The 20,477-nt window shown below is 38.6% G+C and overlaps 1 protein-coding gene across 2 annotated transcripts in view; it reads right to left on the bottom strand.

The window, feature by feature from the left end:
• The window catches only part of LOC117964719 (prostaglandin G/H synthase 1-like), a 36,086-nt gene extending 16,024 nt beyond the window's left edge, over window positions 1–20,062 (bottom strand). Inside the window, exons 1-4 of one of the 2 annotated variants that reach the window (XM_059005539.1) lie at window positions 19,784–20,062; window positions 19,594–19,665; window positions 13,012–13,128; window positions 10,502–10,642 (exon numbers count right to left, since the gene is read on the bottom strand). In XM_059005539.1, the coding sequence (XP_058861522.1) occupies window positions 10,502–10,642; window positions 13,012–13,128; window positions 19,594–19,665; window positions 19,784–19,790 (337 nt within the window). In that variant the 5' untranslated portion in view covers window positions 19,791–20,062. The remainder of the gene's footprint in view (window positions 1–10,501; window positions 10,643–13,011; window positions 13,129–19,593; window positions 19,666–19,783) is intronic. The other variant, XM_059005538.1, reaches the window with a different exon arrangement.
• Between the last annotated feature and the right edge of the window lie 415 nt (window positions 20,063–20,477).

The raw sequence follows: 20,477 nt of genomic DNA, 5'->3' as shown, positions 1-20,477 counted from the left end.
CACAGCATTAAGCTACTTACACTTCAACAATATTTAACAATCCCAATAAAAAATATAAAAATCCCAACAGAAAAGTAAAGCAAAGTACATATACAGAACATTATACAAGAAATAGATAACAAAACAAATACTATTTCTACTATTTTTTCATAATTACAAAACTAACTAAATAATATAAAACAAACAAAAAAAATGGAAAAACAAAATACTGTTCTGTTCGGTAATTTCAGTCAAGCTCTCAACATGAGCACAAGTTGTAATATAAATTACTGGCATCAATAACTTTTGCCACTGTGGTAAGGGAAACTGCAGGGTGATGAAAAGATAAAAGGAATGTGCAAACAGTCAGCTTTCTCAGTGTTATCCCAAATGGGATCTGCAAACAGAAGCACACATTTTGGCACCTTTACAAGGATTAGATCACGGTTTCTAGATGAAAGGATATACAGGTTATTTGAATTTAAAATAAAAACTAGTGATGAAACCACTAACTTATCATGGTTGAAGGTAATGTTTAACAGCCCGTTGTGTGTTATTTAAAACAGGTGTGCTGCCACATTGTTTTTATATCAGCTCAGTTTTTAGGAGAAAGGAAAATACATCTTCAATGACTTCATTGTAAACACCTTATGTAAATGTTCTACAACTAAAAAAGCAAATACTGCATCAGATGCAACTAAAGGCAATTTCCCATAGATCTTGTGTACCTCTTACTCATCAAGTTTAGAGAATACACAAGTACAGCAGAGGATGTGGCTCATCAACTACAGTATTACTAATCTCATATAGAGGGGGACTCCCTAGTAATTTAACAGCACGATATACAGACGTGCTCAAATTTGTTGGTACCCTTACAGCTCATTGAAGTAATGCTTCATTCCTCCTGAAAAGTGATGAAATTAAAAGCTATTTTATCATGTATACTTGCATGCCTTTGGTATGTCATAGAATAAAGCAAAGAAGCTGTGAAAAGAGATGAATTATTGCTCATTCTACAAAGATATTCTAAAATGGCCTGGACACATTTGTTGGTACCCCTTAGAAAATTTTATAAATAATTGGATTATAGTGATATTTCAAACTAATTAGTTTCTTTAATTAGCATCACACATGTCTCCAATCTTGTAATCAGTCATTCAGCCTATTTAAATGGAGAAAAGTAGTCACTGTGCTGTTTGGTATCATTGTGTGCACCACACTGAACATGGACCAGAGAAAGCAAAGGAGAGAGTTGTCTGAGGAGATCAGAAAGAAAATAATAGACACGCATGGTAAAGGTAAAGACTACAAGACCATCTCCAAGCAGCTTGATGTTCCTGTGACAACAGTTGCAAATATTATTAAGAAGTTTAAGGTCCATGGAACTGAAGCCAACCTCCCTGGGCACGGCCGCAAGAGGAAAATCGACCCCAGATTGAACAGAAGGATAGTGCGAATGGTAGAAAAAGAACCAAGGATAACTGCCAAAGAGATACAAGCTGAACTCCAAGGTGAAGGTACGTCAGTTTCTGATCGCACCATCCGTCGCTTTTTGAGCGAAAGTGGGCTCCATGGAAGAAGACCCAGGAGGACTCCACTTTTGACAGAAAAACATAAAAAAGCCAGACTGGAATTTGCTAAAATGCATATTGACAAGCCATAATCCTTCTGGGAGAATGTCCTTTGGACAGATGAGTCAAAACTGGAGCTTTTTGGCAAGTCACATCAGCTCTGTGTTCACAGACGAAAAAATGAAGCTTTCAAAGAAAAGAACACCATACCTACAGTGAAACATGGAGGAGACTCGGTTATGTTTTGGGGCTGCTTTGCTGCGCCTGGCACAGGGTGCCTTGAATCTGTGCAGGGCACAATGAAATCTCAAGACTATCAAGGCATTCTGGAGCGAAACGTACTGCCCAGTGTCAGAAAGCTCTGTCTCAGTCGCAGGTCATGGGTCCTCCAACAGGATAATGACCCAAAACACACAGCTAAAAGCACCCAAGAATGGATAAGAACAAAACATTGGACTATTCTGAAGTGGCCTTCTATGAGTCCTGATCTGAATCCTATCAAACATCTATGGAAAGAGATGAAACTTGCAGTCTGGGGAAGGCACCCATCAAACCTGAGACAGCTGGAGCAGTTTGCTCAGGAAGAGTGGGCCAAACTACCTGTTAACAGGTGCAGAAGTCTCATTGAGAGCTACAGAAAACGTTTGATTGCAGTGATTGCCTCTAAAGGTTGTGCAACAAAATATTAGGTTAGCGGTCCCATCATTTTTGTCCATGCCATTTTCATTTGTTTTATTATGTACAATATTATGTTGAATAAAAAATCAAAAAGCAAAGTCTGATTTCTATTAAATATGGAATAAACAATGGTGAATGCCAATTACTTTTGTCAGTTTCAAGTTATTTCAGAGAAAATTGTGCATTCTTTGTTTTTTGTGGAGGGGTACCAACAAATTTGAGCACGTCTGTATACTGAAAAGTATTACATTTTCATTCAGTAGTTCAGTAGACCAATGGATAGAATTTATCATGTGTTTTTTTTTTTTTTTTAAAACCATACTTCTCTGTTCTTTCCAATGCTCTACTAAACTTGGCTTCACATTTAGTCGTACACTGCAATACAAAAAGGTTCTGTTCGTCATCTGGGGATACATATTTTCCAATTTTTTCACTCTCCTAAACTTGGCACCTCTTTAATAAAAAAGACAACACTTATCTACCAGACATTGGGAGGACTAAAACTGGGCCCTGAGCCACAAATCCCAAGCATGAGACCAACCCTTTGCCACTGTCTTGAGGGAAAACACTGAATAATTTACTCTCAGTAGCTGATTCCAGAATACAACTAAACACACGATTCTTTCATGCTACTCAAACAGCCTACCAATATAACAGAAGGCTTTTAAATAAACAGTCCGAAATGTACTGGACAATAGAAAGGCGTTTTGTTATTACAATTAACCAAATAACAACAATAAAAGGTTTGGGTACAGGAGACTCCAAACCAGATGTTCAGATAAGTCATTTTAGAGTACAGATCGTAATCTGTGCCACACTAACAAAGCCTTGCCCAGTCTTCTGTTTTTAACACTTACATTTCACCAAAAATAAGTAATCAAGCTTTGCACCAAAAAATACAGCGACTGCTGTAAATGTTTTATGAAATGATAAGGAAATTATGAAAGTTTCGCCAGCTACTATCAACAGGAATGTTATCATCACAGCATGGAAATGTTAACAGCACTGTATCCTTTGACTGGGGCAAAAGGAAACCATAACAATATACAGTATAACCCAGGAACACATTTCTGCTTAAGAAAACAGCTTGTAGCATGATAACAGAAGCATACTGTCCCGAGAAGTGTAGAGAGCGGGAATGAGGAATACAGTACGTCATCATTAATTCAAGCAAAACACCACGTTCAATTATATGCTCATGTAAATCCTTATACCCTTCCACATTTGTATCCAATGCTACACTACTGGACTAATGATAAGAACGGTCATATAGAAAGGTATCATTCTAAGGCGTCTAGTAAAATGTAGTAAACAACTATGTTCAATTTTATACAAAAGTATTTTTCTGGGTGTTTTGTGACTATATTCTTCTTCCACATGGACTCATCATCAGGTTTACATCCTTTAAATGTTGTTTTAGCACACAAGCTTCCTACATGAAGTAAGCACACCAGAGAGTTACCAATAACCTGTCCCCTTGCAACACTATGCCTCGAGTAGATGTACGAAACACATCATTATCCAGAGTGTTGCAGGGGCCAGGTTAATGGTTACACTCTGGTGTACTAGACGCTATTCGGGGAGAGCTCTGCTGAGGCCACAGGGGTGTGATGATGACTGAACCAGATAATGAGCCTCTAAACAAGAGGAAGAATGCATTTGTTAACTCTTTCATATCCACACCAAGTTGTTCTTTAAACGCTAGCACGTACAGTGCAAGGGGCAACTCTGACTGAAGGGAAAGTTCTAGGTGTGGTTCAGAATTACGAGAGGGTGTTCTGTGCTGGAACGGAAGCTGGGTTCTGCAGGGTCAGATTCAAGAGGAAAGGGCTGTGCATGGCATTGTTAGATATTAGGAAAGTGTGTGACAAAGTGTGGAAGGAAGTAATATTGGTGGGGTGGGGAATGATCCAGACACAGTACTACAGTATTTGCCTTCTTTAACATTCAATGCAGGTGAAAATAAGTTGAGTAACTGCAATAAGAACCACTGACTGCACACATCATAGACATGTATAGGGACAGTACAAACAAAGACATCTGAAGCTACTTACTCTACGGTTAACACGCTACATTCACAGGAATGCAGCCTCAAATTTGAAGGCACCTTTCTACTGTTTTATGTTGCTCTTAAGCTGAATTGTACCTTTGCCATTTCCATCTTATAATTTCCCTGTAAACAAAAAGAAAGCTAATGGTATTTAACTAAACAGTGCTGGTCACTGCTGGAATTTCCAACAGGGAAAACACAAAAATATAATTAATGGTTAGTAATTGGGCATAAACCAATCAGACTTGTCTTCAGCCCAGCTAAATAATATAAACATGAAGACAGAAATTATTTTGATTTATCAGTGAACCGTGTCTTGTAACCCAGCTGCACACAATGTCTCCATGCACTCAAACTAAATATTTACTAAGTAGATAAAATCAGTCCTCTTCTCAAAAGTCAAGAACATCTTTCAAAACTGAGGATTCCAGTCAGCTTGTAATGAAGATGTCTCCTGAGAATGATAGACTACCCTCACTGACCTTTAATTCAAAGTGTGTTCTACAAGTAAAACCCGGTTTTAACCGATAAAACCCGATAAAACCTGCCCCTAAACCCCCACCCCCCCACCCCCTCGATTTTGTATTTTCAATAGTTGACAGGTATGTGATTTCAGTTTACAAAAGCTCCCGTATTTTGAAAACTCAGTGCTGACAGGCATGGAAACATGTTCCTGCCAAGCCGTCATTTTTCGCACTGCGGATTCATAGTGAAGCCACCAGACCTACAGTGACGGAGGACAACACAGATCTGAATGGCTCCACTGCAGACCCGCAGGCGCCCTATCAGCCACAGGGGTCGCTGGTGCGCGATGAACCATGGATTGCCCTGCCGACCTAAGCCCTCCCTACCCGGGCAGTGCTCGGCCAATTGTGCAGCACCCCCTAAGAACCTTGGATGCGCCCTCTAGCCTGGATACGAACCTGCGATCTCCAGGCTATAGTGCGCATCCTGCACTCCATCCTGCACTGGATGCACCACTCGGGAGCACAGGATAGAAAATTTTAAATAAATACATAAATGACAGCTAATTAGGCCAAGTTCTTACCTTTTCCTATTTTTAGTGTGTGGTGTGCCTATACTCCTTTGTGTTTTATTTATTTTATTTCGTCTCCACAAAAGGAGCAAAAGGAGACAGTTTTCTTTTCATGACTAGCTACATCATTTTTTTGTACTCGTGCTGTGTTCGTGTCGTTCGCTTCGCTCCCGGTGTGCATACTTTATTTTGTGAAACCCCAAGATTTAATTGCTGAACGATGATTTTTTTCAGATTTATCTGGTCAGGTAAATCTTGAATCGCAAAGTTTAAACAACAAAAAAAGAGATATAAGTTACATGGGCAGCAGTGTGGAGTAGTGGTTAGGGCTCTGGACTCTTGACTGGAGGGTCATGGGTTCAATCCCCGGTCGGGGACACTGCTGTTGTACCCTTGAGCAAGGTACTTTACCTAGATTGCTCCAGTAAAAAACCCAACTGTATAAATGGGTACTTGTATGTAAAAATAATGTGTTATCTTGTAACAATTGTAAGTCGCCCTGGATAAGGGCGTCTGCTAAAAAATTAATAATAATAATAATAATGTATTTTTTCACTGATTTATTTGTTAGAAATGTTAGCTAAACGTTGACTTGCCAAGTGTAAACTAAATATTTAAATTCACGATGTATTTGTTAGAAACCCAGGTTTAACATGTCAGCTAAATGTTGCACAATTATACATACTGGGATTTTGCTCAGAGCAATTGATACATTCTCTTCTAAAAACTCATCCTTTTAAGAAAAGGAATGATTATCAGCTAAAGCCAGGCTTTGCAATTGTAGGAGTTGGTTTCGGGTTTGCATGCTTGGTGCAGCAGTTTAGATGACCTGTCAAACGTGAGAAAAACTTTTTATACAGAGTCGAAGGGGATGTGTTCTGGTTAAATTCATGACAACAAAAATTTTTCTTAGAAACGGAAATTGTAATGGTATAAATAATTACACTGCTTCACTGCTGGTGTAATGGGTGGGCGCTGCATTAGAGCTGATTGTGGGGAACACTATGCATAGCCTGTCTGCATTCCTAGTTATAAAGCTTTTATCAGGGACAGCATTCAGAACAGCATAATGTTAACACCACAGTGCCTGTTAGACAGGCAAGATATACATTGTAGCCACTGAATGGGGGGGTTCATTTCAGTGTGTATACACTAGCATTAGTAATGTATTTGAATAAAAAACAGATGGGGCTAGATTCTCAATGCAAATGATCATTAGCACATTTTTTGTTACCAAATCAAATGATAAGCTGAATTAAACTAGAAATGGGACTTGCTGTTTATTGCAATTGGTTAGCCACTCATCTTTAGTATACCAGTATTGTTTGTGACACAGCTCTGATGGAAGTCAAGAGGAATGGAGAATATCTGAATGAACACAAATATAAAGTAAGGAAAGAAGGAGAGGGGATATCCTGCAGCACTTTGGATAAAATATTGTGGTTAGCTTGGTTATTAATATTGTTTCCTTCTGCAATAGACAAAGTACACCACCCACTCGATATATCGTGGGTGTCAGGGTCCAATATAAATCAGCTATATATCGAGGGCCGCGATATAGCGAGAGACCCATAGAAAAACAAATAGGCTAACAAATACTGTACAACCACTCCCTCGTTTTATCAGGGGTGTCAGGGTCCAGTATAAACCTAGTCCAGTATAAGCTGTTTTTTTCTCATTTTACATATAAAAAGCAGCGCACCATTTTAATTCGTACTGCGGAGGGTAATTGCTTCTCATCAACTTAAGTCTCTAATTAATTTCATGAGTCTTCCTCTCCTTTCTCAAATGCACAAACTACATTGAAAGAATCCATTGCCAACATAGAAGGCTTGTTGCTAGGGAGCTGATGTCACTGCCTTGTGACTTTTGCTAGTGCATTGCTGCCACACGTGAACACCTCGTTGGCTAAAATAAAAACCGCTTCAGCAAGTAGATATTTAATTTGCTTTGTGTTATTGTGCAGTGCGTGCGTTTTTGTTAACAATATGATATTAATGCTTTGTTTTTATTTGTTTTGTGTATTTCTGTTTGTGCAGTACGAAATAAAATGAACAGTAATTCTAAGTGAATTTGCCTATGTATACTTCAGCTAAGGCATGCGCAGTTAGCCTGTAAAAATGGGGAGCCAACTCCAGGACCGCGATATATTCGAATCCGCAGTATAGTGAGGGGCGATATAACGAGGGGTGGGTGTATGTTGTATTGAAAAAGGGGAACCGTTTTATAGGAAAAGGGGAAACATGTTAAACATGAAAGGACAAACGTAGGGCAAGGAACCTATTGCTTAGAACTTCAAAGGACTTTCCCTTGATTTCCTTTATTTGTTGATAACTATAGTAGGGCCACTATTGGAGCTCAGCAGGGGGATGGTTAAGGACGTGGCCATTGCTAAACTATTATGATGAACAATTCCTTCAGAGAAGTTAGAAGTTGGGGTGGAAATCTGCAATCTATTCTACACAATGTGTGCTCTGTTGCTTATCTTTATTGAAATGACTTGCAATTGGGAAATTAAGCTTTTATACATTACAAAGTACTGTAATACATGTCAGAAAGGCTATTTGTACAACAGCAAAATCAAGCATGTGAGAGACAGCCCATTGGCATAAAATAGCACCTTTGAAGACAGTCTTATAAGCAGAAAGATTGGATGGAAATGAAGACTGAACTGCCCCCTCACCCTTAAAGAAGGCTGTCAATCCAGGGCAAGTTTAAGGCATTCTAGCTGGGGTACAGAGGGGAAAACACTATAACACTGTCACTGTACACTACTCTCCAGGTATCGAGACACATTGATAAAGGCAAAACAACTGGGGTGGATATTGCTAACAATAGTTTTGTATCCATGCATTTATAAAGCGCGTTTCCTGTTCAAATATGTGCATAAATTACACCTAAAATATTATTACTGTAATTTTCATAGAATGCAGTATGTGACCTCATTGTTGACTAAATATCTCTTTATCCTTGACCAGACAAATTGATCTTTAAATCTTTAAATATGGACCTGCAAAATATATTAATGAGCAAGCCATGAGGTGTGCAGTGGTCTGTTTTTAAAGTTTACCCGAGTAAATTTGAAAGGTATTTTTCCCAACTATGCATTTACCATAGTTTAATATGCTTTACCGTACCTCTCTGGGCTTTGCAATGCTTACTTATACTTTACCATACTTCCACTGTGCTGTATTACACATTGCTCTGCTTTTACTACGGGAACCTTTTCAAAGGGATACCCCAAATCTTATCCATGTACTACCAAAGCAGAAAGACTGGGCTGGATAGTTATTCTTCATATCACTCCAGAAATTCATTTCTGCACTAGCAACTGCCAAGACCCGTTTCAATGCTGAATGCTGTACCAGTCTCGTAAAATGAAAAACCAAGACATTTATTTATCTGTCCCAGTAACTTGTTGGAATATAGTGAAGTAATGTTTGTGCTACCCCTGCTTTGTGTATATGAACAGACATTCCATCAATCAATCACAACATTTATAAAACTAAATACAGGACTAAAAAGTAATAAAAAGGAACTTATCCACCACCTGAATAAACAGAATTCAATGAGTTTGATGATATTTACAGATCATCTTCCTGGCAGCTCATAAAATTACAGAGAATATACCACACAATTTAACATTATAAAACGGAGCAGAGAGCCCATCCTTGAAAAAATTATTCCTATAGAAATTTAGACAGACATCTTGAGCATAGAATCTTTATAAATATGTTGACTAAACTGTAAGTTTCATTGCTTCAGAATATGATAACAAAAAAAAAATCTGTAGATTACTTAATGCTGATAAAGATGCATTCACAAAACTCTCCTATACAAGTTTTGTATACATTGTATATACTGTTGTATAAATGCTCTTCTTTCAAAACTGCACATTGGAGACCTGGACAGCAAATGGTGCAACACGGTGATCAGTTCAGAGCAGATTCACACATCGCTATTGGGTGCAGAGCCAAAAGAAGGTCAAAATAGCCACTCAGCTTCAGTATAGGAGCAGTGTTCGTGACACAGCTCTGATATGACAGAAGCTGAATGAAGAGAATTTGAATAAACTGGAAATGTACAGGAAGGAAGGCTGGTGAGCTGATAACCTGCAGCACTTTGTGGCTGGGGAATAAAGCAAGGATAAGACGCAGTGGTTTGCTAATGTAGGTTAGTAATACAGTATACTACTGCAATAGGCAAAGTATGTGGTATGTGCTTGGAGCCGTACACCAAGTTAAAAAATGTAGCTTAGGGATTTTGGCTAATAAAAATAAATGCAGCTTAGGCTTAAAGTTGTTGTGAGCTGGCCTAGCAAATTGCACTATAAATACTAACTATTCCAGCAAGCATTGCTTCTAATAAGACTCATCAAGGCTGACTGTGGGGAAGCGAGGTAGGGAAGCATACCAGTGTTCCACACGCTTCAGTGGACAAGGCTTCAACTATAGGCTTCAGTAGAGCGCAACGCTAATATGCTTCCCCACAATCAGCCTTCATTTCAAAAGCATTTTTTTCTGGAATAGTTATTGATCGTGGCAAATAATGAACAACATACACACAAAAAACAGCGAATCATTCTTAACACACATAATATGATATTAAGCAGGTAAGAAATTAAAGGAAAAAATTGATGATTCAAAAGTAATTGAAGCTAAGACAATAATGGCATACATTTTCTCCACCACACGCATCCATTAACTATATTGGTCTCAAATATGCAGTTTTGGAAGTAACACATGTTTGAACAAACATGTGAAACATGAAATATGTTACTACTGTACACTAGATTAAAGAAAACTATGTTTGCAAGCCATGCTTCATACTGTCTTGCACTTCCTGGGTCATTTCACTTGAAGGGTTAAATCCTACCCAATGCTTTACTGGCTTCTTTCCTGTGATTAACCAACCAGCTGTTCCCCCTGTTGACTTGCCTTGACCCAGAAGACACTACTGGGGTGAAAAGACCAAGGAAGTAAAACAGTAACTGACACTGTGGAAGGTAAGGCAAGCAAACCGAGAGCCTAGTGTAGTACCAGATGTCTGTTTAAAAAGAAAATACAGGTTTGCTATGACATGTGTTCCTTTCTGAGACCTATGTTGCTAATGGGTAAGATTTATTAAATGTTTTTGTTAGCAACACTTTCTTTAAACGGCTCACCTGGACAGGAAGATGACACCTACCTGTCAGTACAAGACGCATGAGTCTGTCCCTGATAAAGGTTTGGTTAATGATGTTCCAGAGCCACTTAAAGTTAGTCAAAATATAGTGCAACGTATCAGGACTTGGTTTCAGTAATTCGTGAATCCTTGTCCAGAATTCAGCTGAAAGAAAAAGTAGGCCATTTCAGTTTTAAACAGCATTTATGCAGTCGTATAATGGACATCACTATCACAATGTTCTGTATATAAACCCAGCAAGGCTATCTGAAGTTTTGCTTCATAACGTCTCTGCTGTGTGCATCTCATAGTCAAATATTACAGCCTCAAATGAATCACTACATGAGCCATTGACATTACCATGAGAAGCAGAAACAGAATTGCTTTTGCAACAGTTCAAGTTCAAACAGGATTCATTTCATGCTCAGAGTCATTTAAATTGAATCATAACCTTATTAAATTGAATCATACCTTTATTAAATTGAATCATATCCTTATTAAATTGAATCATACCATTATTAAATTGAATCATACCCTTATTAAATTGAATCGTACCCTTATTAAATTTAATCATACCCTTATTAGCAATTGGTTCCCTTTTGAATTTCACTGGCTTCTCCGGTTTGTGAATAACTGGTTTAAAATGACATGAACATCTATTAAAGTCATTTACACCAACAGCCTCTGCTGACTTCAGTAGGCCTGGCTAGTATAAACAAGGCTTTTGACAACTCGGAGGTGCCTCCGTAATTCATTTTAATAGCACTGCGAGGTATTACACAAGGATGTGATATGCAGCTGTCTGGTGTTGCTCACATGAAGCAGCTCCTGCTTAGCAGGGTGGGTAAAAGCCTGGTATAGAGGGTTGGATAAAATATTGAAAATAGTGCACTATGTAGCACACACTTGTATATGTCCTGTACATGGTGGTCTGGAAAGGGTGGACCCTGCTCACATGGGCCATTCTGGAGACACAGCAGATTTCTACCTTAGACTGAGTATTGTCACGTATTCCTGCAGCACAGTTTAAACACGTCTAATCAGTGCAGTTCATAGTGCCCGGTAACCCTACTGACAGTGTGATGACAGGGGTTTCTAATATTTTGTCACAAAAGTGACGTAGGAAACAACAGAGATTCCTGGCGAAAACATCAAATGAAATGGAAGTTGAAGAATAACAAAAAATTTTTTTTAAAAAATATGCAGTATTGATTTAGGAATGCTGCCTGAAGCAACATGTGCAAGCCAGGAAACTTCACGGCTCTTCCAGTAAATTAAAATTATTTTCGGGAAATGACAGAACTACTTAGAATTGGCAAGGAGGGCAGTGGCAGTCAGTGTGTATTCCCTGCTGGGGTTGCACATCCCTTACAACTGGAGTGTACAGCAGTGGAGGTAAATGTCCACACTGTACGCATGTCTCACAACACCGCTCTGTAGATAGCTAGAGAACAACTTGTCCAATTGTAATGGAACTCCCTAAGGAGGTTCTTTTGAATGTACAGGTGCACTCCACTTATAAGGGACTCCAAGGGGCAATGGAAATCAGTACTTTATAAACAAAGTACGTAGTAAACACAATCTTAAATGCTGTGTGTAACTGTGAGCAGAAGTACCTTAAATATAAACAATACAAGAAAGCTTAACTGCCAAAGAACAGGGATTAATTATTTGTATAAAACATGACCTTGTGGGCCATAGAATGTAAAAAGTAGCACCGTTTTCTGAATATAAATTTTTGCTAAATGTAATTAAAACTGTATACGTTTAAACTGAACAACGGCTGTGCCAACAAAAACAAAAGAATAAAAGCAAACAGCAACTGTCTTTCCAGCCTGACGTCACAAATGCTGCTGTGAGTGACTGTCCTTTACTGTCCCGGATGTACCTTACTTGTGCAAAATATCTACCTGTGGAATAGGAAAACTGTATGTACTAAAATGGTAGTGTATGTATTAAACCGTACGTATTAAATGCAAAAGACCTGCCTGTGGAACAGGAAAACTATATGTATTAAACGCTATATACATTATAAATGAGTCAGTTTTAAGCAGAGTAATTCCCCATTAAAGCCCATGTTGTTTGGCAGGGACATGCCTCCTCAGTACATTGTAAACGGAACTCTGTTCTAACAGGATCTGTTATAAGTGGAGTGCACCTGTATGGAGACTGTCACACCTACATCTATATACAGAACTGCTCACCCATTACAATGAAACTTGATTCTGTAGCACAAGGTATTGAGAACATCAGAAACTGGAGGTTCTGTATATGGAAACATCTGTCCTTATGCCAGGTTTTACTGCTATTTCTAAATTAGTATTCAAGGCTGTGCCGAGAAATATGTTTCATAGTTTTTTGCAATTGCAATTCAATGTTGTACATTTTTACTTAAAAAAAAAAAAAAAAAAAGTTAAATCATCCTACTGATGTTTAGTCTCTTCGGTGATCATTTCATTTAGATTTCACTGTACAGTGTATCACATTTTACACCTTGACTTGAATTCATTCCAGTACATGACAACAGTACTTACGATTAGTGCAATTAACTCCATAGTAGCCAGTGCGAGTGCAATCACATTCATATTGCTCCATTCCAAATCTGACACACACCCCACGGTTTTGGCATGGATAAGAACAACAAGGATTTGCTGGAACAAAAACAAATACAGAGGTTGTGTTAGCATCTCGCACAATCGAAGAAAGAGTCTTTGTTTTCAGCACAAGAAAAAACACTCATTAAATGGGAGGTTTTTTTCTTTCTAGTTTGGAAATTGTGTTGCTTATTCTTTTACCAGGACCAGAGGACACACAGGGAAGGAGACACTTCTTCATACAGAGTGGTGAGGGTATGTCAAGGCTGAATCACTTGGATCCTTTAAGACCCAACTTAACAAAGTTCTGAGATCAATGAGCTAGTAGGAACCAGAAGAGAGTAGATTGGCCGAACGGCCTCCTCTTGTATGTAAATGTTCTTATTCGGTGCATTTTCCTTTGCTGTTTCCAAAGCATCGATTCCTCTGAACACGATTCAGTGAAGCAGGTAAACTCTGCACATTTGTTCTCAGAGTCAATAGACTATCACTTGCATGTGCATTTAAACATAGTAAATGCACATGAATACATGTATTCTGTATGCGCTTGTGGTGGAGCAGTGAAGAATTCACCTAGCGTGAGCACATTCTGCACATGATCTTTCCTTCCCCCTCCAATCAGATCAGCCTTCCGTTCAGACACACACTCTCACATGTCTGGTGGCCTGCCCAATTGCAGTAGTATTTGACACTGTAGGGATTTTCACCCCTGCCAAAGCAAAACATAATACTAATTAATAAATCCAATCACAAATATATGGACACAATATGCAAATTACATGTACAGAGCCTCAGCGCTATCTAAACACACTACATTTTTACCTTTTTTTTTTTGGCAAACTTTGCTGACCTCAAAATGCACTCTAAATGAACAACCATATAAGTGTCAACAACTGAAATGTTAGAGCTGTCTGAAGACCAGAACATGTGAATGAGCATGACCAGGAGACAAACACTTCGGCTAATGCTTTCACCAGTTAGGAATGTGTGACTGGGCGTCACTGACTGACCATCTGGCCATAGCATGAAGAAACTGAATGAAGTTCATTTTAGACACGACTTTACATTGTTTTTTCTTGGATCAATGTATACCGGTGCAGGGATAAGCCACATTTTACAAGAACATTACAGCGCTGGGGAATCACCCTGGACTGCATGTCAAATTCTGGAACAAATGGCCAAAGCAATTCAGGGTGATTCCCCAGTGCTGTAAAACTATAAAATGCAGCAGTGACTTCTACCAGCGGGGTCACGGGTTCATCAAATTGACTCCTGAGTTTACTGTACTGTGTGTTTACACTTAAAACTCTGCCCTGAGCTGGCTTAGATTGTTATCTTTGAGCCACCCGGTTACACTTGAGCTGTTCTGAACCTGTATGCGCGCGCATACCGTAGCCCCTGAACTGAAGTGCTTGTCTGTAATATTACTACTGCAACGATTGCAGTTTTACATCTGAAGTGTTTCTCTTGTGAGCTAATACAACCAGATCAAATGGGCGTGCAAATGTAGCTCTCTTGAGGGTTCTTGAATAAATAGCAGCTCAACCTTTCAATCTTGTTACCAGTTTCAGTGTGTGAAGAAAAAACAGAGAGCAGAAGGCGGCTTTCCATGCAGGGGTACAGCACAAGAACAGTTTATTCTTTGTAAGTGTCTTTAAAACCTCATTTAAGGTTAGAGTGCACTAAAACACAAGAAAACACCTCAACACAAACCTGACACAGTAAGTCTCAATAGCAGACAGTACACCGGTCTAGACAGCACAGCCACTGTATGAAGTTTCCCTGAGCAGCACATTTCAATCCAGACTCCTAAGCCACCATGTCAGCAGGGGTAGTTTTGCATAGTGTTCACTCTAGAAGCTATGCATGGATCCATGAAATGCATGTTGGCAGTTGGTAAGGAAGGAGAAAAGTCATTCTTATTTTAAGTGGCTGTGTTTGCTGATATGCAGGGATTACAATTGTTGAGTGCATTCCAAGTCCCAGGTACTACAGCACACACACAATTCAAGACCTACCACTAAAATGCATCGCTTTCTGTGGTCTTGATATATTTTTGTATTTGTTTGCTTGTTTATTTATTTATATACCTGTATTTCTCTGGTATATAGACCTGGCCAAGATACAATCCACACATCAAGCAAACACCAATAAGTTAGAACATTACACCCTATAGACAATAACAGGTCAAAATGCTGGTAAAGAGAATGAACTGAAATGTATCAGTTATATGCAGTTGTCCTTCAATTTACCATTCAGAGAATACTACACGTGACAACAAAAAGAAAGTCACAACATCACCCTGCTGTATCCCAAACAGACTTAAACAAACTTAAATCATTGGTACTCAGAACGCAGATATCTCACAACCCAAAACCACTTACTAAATGATGCAGAATGCTGGTGAAAGACAACGTTGTATAGGGAACAATGTGGCATTCAAAGTGTTAAGGCCGGTTTATATTCCATCGCTCGTCTGTCGTTGAAGAGCAAGGCGACCTGCGATCATCTCTGTTGTGTCGCCGTGCAGTTTATACTTTCTACAGGCAATCGCCCTGCTCAAACTGCAGTCACTGACAAATCAGCTGAACTTTGACCTCGTTGTTATGGTTATTACAACGCCAAAATGGATGACCGGTTGCTTATTGAGAAGGTGCTCAGTGTTTATCCCTGCGTATATGCTGGTCAATAGAGCTGATTATAAGATCAGATGAAAAAGGAGAACACATGGGTATCAATTGCTGAACAAATGCGATCTACTTGTGAGCATTTTAACCTCACTGAAAGTGTAACCGGTGAAGTTTTAATTTTAATGCAGGGACTGCTGTAGTTTTTATAAATTTAGTAGTCTGCAATTGCTTTTACCACTTTTTCTCCCAACTTGAAATGTCCAATTGTATTTTTTTGGACTTCTGCGCTGACTCGGGAACGGCGAAGACGAACACATGTTGTCCTCCGAAGCGGACCAGACTGCTTTTTTTCACTCTGCAGGCCCGCCATGCAGCCAACCCAGAGCTACAGCGTCGGAGGACAATGCAACTCTGGGCAGCTTACAGGCCAGCCCGCAGGCGCCCGGCCAATTGTGCGCCGCCCCCTGGGAACTCCCATCCACAGTCGGCGATGCAATAGCCTGGACTCGAACCGGCGACCTCCAGGCTATTTGGATAGCAAATAAGCACCGGAAAAACTGTGGAAATGGTTAATCAATTCAATCAATTCACGGTGACTTTACCCTTTTCCCATTAAAAAATGAAACCTACTACAAAAATTATAATAAATACATTTCCCAGTGCTGCTGGGCAATGTCCCGCCTTCCTGACTTAAGATACGGATCATTTAATACAGAATTGTGGCAAAATGTAAAAAAAAACCCAGGAGAATGTGCCCGTGACCGTAGGGATTTCGTTGTGGAAGACAGCAAAGGAAAGAAGGTACAATTGAAAAAGTGTACAAGTACTGTCGAGTTACTATACGTATTTTTACAGAAAAAAAAAAACGCTCAAGCATTTTGGAAAGTAACCGAAAACACTAATTTCATACAGTATATCAAAAACGAAAGCCCCGAAAAAAACAAATTTACATAAAACTCGAAAATAACTAAAAATAAAAAGTTGCAAAGTTCCTGTCAGTGATGTCAGATGGTTCAACTGATAGTGTTGTCATAGAAGAGGATCTAGTATGATTCTGCCAGAAAGAGCTGGTGACTGTGCAGTTTGTGGGCATGCAGTCTGTGGAGAGGGCAGATGCCCAACATATCTCTGAAGCTATATCTTCACTCATGAGGCAGATTGTTTCAGACCCTGTTGAGACTGCTCGTAAATGTTGCTTGTTTCTTTTGTCATCGCCCCCTGGAACGATGTTGGCTGGTAAAATATCTGTGTGGCCGGTGGATTTTTCCATCCACTAGCCATGTTGGCTAGTGCATGGAAAAGTTAATTTCAAGCCCTGGTGTTTGTACTGTATGTACACATTTCTAATGTTTATAACATGTCCATACCTGAACACTTTCACTTTTTTACCTTAAGCAGTCCAAACTCATTACATCACTACCCCGTATTCACCTAATGTGCGTGCACAAAACACACCAAACTTGTATTTCATTTTACACTACTAGCCTCCTATAGAGTTTTAAAATAAATTGCACCATCGTTGTGGGATTATGAGGACCCTCTATGTGCCTGCAATGGTTTTTACTGTAAAATGGCATGAATTACACTGTACTTTTTCCAGCTAATTTATACTGATTAATTGAACATGGAAAACCCTTGATCATCCCAGCAAAGTTCTGATATTAGAAATATTATAAAACTATAGTGAAGGCACCACTGTCTAAAAAGTGAGCTTTGAAGAGGAGTGTTTATGAGTTGAAAGAGAATTTAAAATCACTCATGTTTTTACAGACAGATCTAATAGGTGACTCACACAAACAAGTAACGGGCCAAAATACCTGCGTCTCCTTATCACGACAACATACCACACTGAAATATGTATGCAATCCATTTGGAAATATTAGTATTACAGGCTAACTCAACCAAAATGTGGAAAAACCATTTCCACTAACCTTCCTCACCCCCTTCTTTTACTAGAAACAAGTTTGTTTTTTTACCAGGAGGGCGTGTCAGGTATGTGTGTGTGAATTGATGACCCCTCACACTTGGCTTGCATTCAGATGGATCTTTCTTTCAGTGGTCTTGCAAGGCACTTATCAGGCAAGTTTGTTTTTGAATTTTTGAACAGTCAAGCACATCCTGAAATAATGAAACTTGCTAGTAGGACAAGTCCAGTCTTGTGGGGTGTAAACTCAATATTCTTACGTTTCTGAGATGTTCCAGATAAAGTCCTGGCCCATGTCAATGTGTCATTGTTGCCCTGTAGCTGGCACTGCTTTAAAAAAGTATTACAAAACTCAATCACTGAATGCCAAGACTGCATGAAACTCCAAAAACCACCTTCAATCTCAGATGATTTGTAATCGGGTATTTTTTAAAAGCCAAAATAACGATAGCAGCATAATTCAAATCTATGTTTCTTTTTAATGCAGAATATTCTATTTGCTAGTGGATAACAGACCAATTCAAAAACATACATAATAAAGAAATAATAATTTAACGTGCATTCTTCAATATTAGTTTTTTGTTATAACTAAATATTTTTATACCTGTATATCAATATGAGGTACTTACACAGCCTAATCTGAATTACATGGACTATTATGGGTTAAGCTATTGGAATTTAGGAAACAGAGGTTTGTTTTTGAATGCTTGTTTTTTTTTTGTTGAAGGAAGAAGGAAGCTTCCTAAATTCTCTGCAACAATGTCCTGGTATCTAACTGTGCCCAGGAGAGGCTGAATGTAATGCTCACTCGTAAGGATGTTAGCAGATTTACTACTCAAATTTCCTATTGCTTTCGTCAACAGTATTTAGGCTACTAAACTACTTCAGGTAAAAACTAAGTGAAATGGATAAAAATTTAGGGTAGTCCCCCAACACCAGCCAAAACACCAACTGTCCCGCTGAGTAATTGCAGATTGTCTGGAATTATCTGCTTAATGACCTGAGCTCAAGCTCAGACCATTAATGAAAGGGTCAATAAAACCACATAGCAGTCCTCAAAAGAAGACGACTATAAAACACGTTTCTGTTTTTATACTTTTATAATACTATTTTTCTGCAACTTTTATAATCATTTTTACAGCTTGCTCTCCAGACCCCAGCTGTCTGAACATAATAATCCAAACCAGGTTTTCACAATGAAATAGCAGCTGAGAAACATCAGTATTATAAAAAGCTTGCGAAACTTTTAAAGCTGTATATTTTAAGGATCGTTGCTAGTTTTTGTTTCATTATACACATCAGGAAAGTCTCAAATGTAAAACAAAGACAAGGTATTTTGAGTGTGGTTTGGATTATGTACATTGTACAGGACAAATCACTAATCTAAACAGGGTCTATTCCCAACTGGTGCAGATCAGAGACAGGCTGCTGTATGCAAGGACACTACAATAGCTTTTCAGTTCCTAAATTTAACTGTTAACATGTTTGAGCAAACTTGTGACATTCTTCTTTATTGTGCAATTTCTTTTCAGAAAAAAATACTAAGACAAGCTTGGGGAACCATGCCCAAAGTCTTACTTGTAATGAAATGAATACTCAAACTGGAAGACAAAATGAAGGAGATATGGCATTTCCCAGTATGTATTATCGAGATTACAGTATGCACTGTTCTTAATACTGTAAACCAATATTGAAGACGTTAAGAATTCTTATGCAACAAATTTGGAACACATTTTTTGCATTTATACTTTTGTAACGCGGAAGCAGGATTTTTCACACGTTTGTAGACAAAAAAAAAAGCTCAAAAAAAGCTAAACAGTAATATAATAAGCTGTGACTTTAAATTGCCATTATTAAGGCTAATCCATAAAATACTGCGTACAATTAGGATATGAAACATTTTATTAAAGTTGAGTTCGTAATCTAGTAGAATTAAACGCAGATACCTGCAGAAATTGAGCAACTTACTTGCTTGTCCAGAACTCGTTTGCGACCACAGCAGCACAAGGAACAGAGCACCAAGCGCGATCAGGCTGGACACTATCATGGGGAAGAAATAGCGGGATATTGTTAAATAAATAAACACACACAAAAAAAACATTTAGCCATTGTATTAAAATGTTAATAAACTGATGCGTTACAAAGACTCAAGACTTACCAGTCATTCTATGCCAGATAAAAACTAGTGAGTGTGTTCTTGAGGCGCTGTGAGTTTCTTTTGCAGCAAAAGCAGTCTTAGGAACCAAAGTTTAAAAGCACGTTAAAGTTAACTTAGTTATAGCTTTGTATAATATACAATTTCTTAACAGGACCACGCGCATTACTGTTTTGATGTCATCCAACCTATTAGAAAACCAGTCAGTGCATGAGCTCGTTCAGTGCACAATAGGTTCAAGTTAATCTGCAACGATTTGCTATTTCTGAACTCAAGTGAGAGGCGGGGCTACGCGCCTTGCGCAAGAACATTCAGTGCTGGAAAGAACTGCCTGGACGGCATCAAGTCTGTGTAACAGAAGCGTGACTTACAGACAGACACCCTCTATATAGTACCAGAATCTGATCATCTCAATAATTTATGCTAAAGTTGCTGTATTGTGTGTCTTGTAGTATCGATCTCATTTATTTTAAATATAGTATGAACCATACCTTATATTTTTGCCAGTAATTGAGAGCAACAGAAAAAAATAAAACATTCCTGTACATTAACATATGATTATTTTGAAGATATATTATGGATATGACAGCATAATAGTCCATTTCAATAGTAAAAAATAAGATAAACGTTTAGGATTTATAGATTTCTACAGAAGAGTCAGGATGTACAGTATGGCTGCTGTTTGCACTATAGTGCA

Source organism: Acipenser ruthenus, chromosome 31 (assembly GCF_902713425.1).
Source record: "Acipenser ruthenus chromosome 31, fAciRut3.2 maternal haplotype, whole genome shotgun sequence".
Lineage (NCBI taxonomy): Eukaryota > Metazoa > Chordata > Actinopteri > Acipenseriformes > Acipenseridae > Acipenser > Acipenser ruthenus.
The sequence above is the reverse complement of the archived record's forward strand: the minus strand, read 5'-3'. Positions and strand labels throughout refer to the sequence as shown.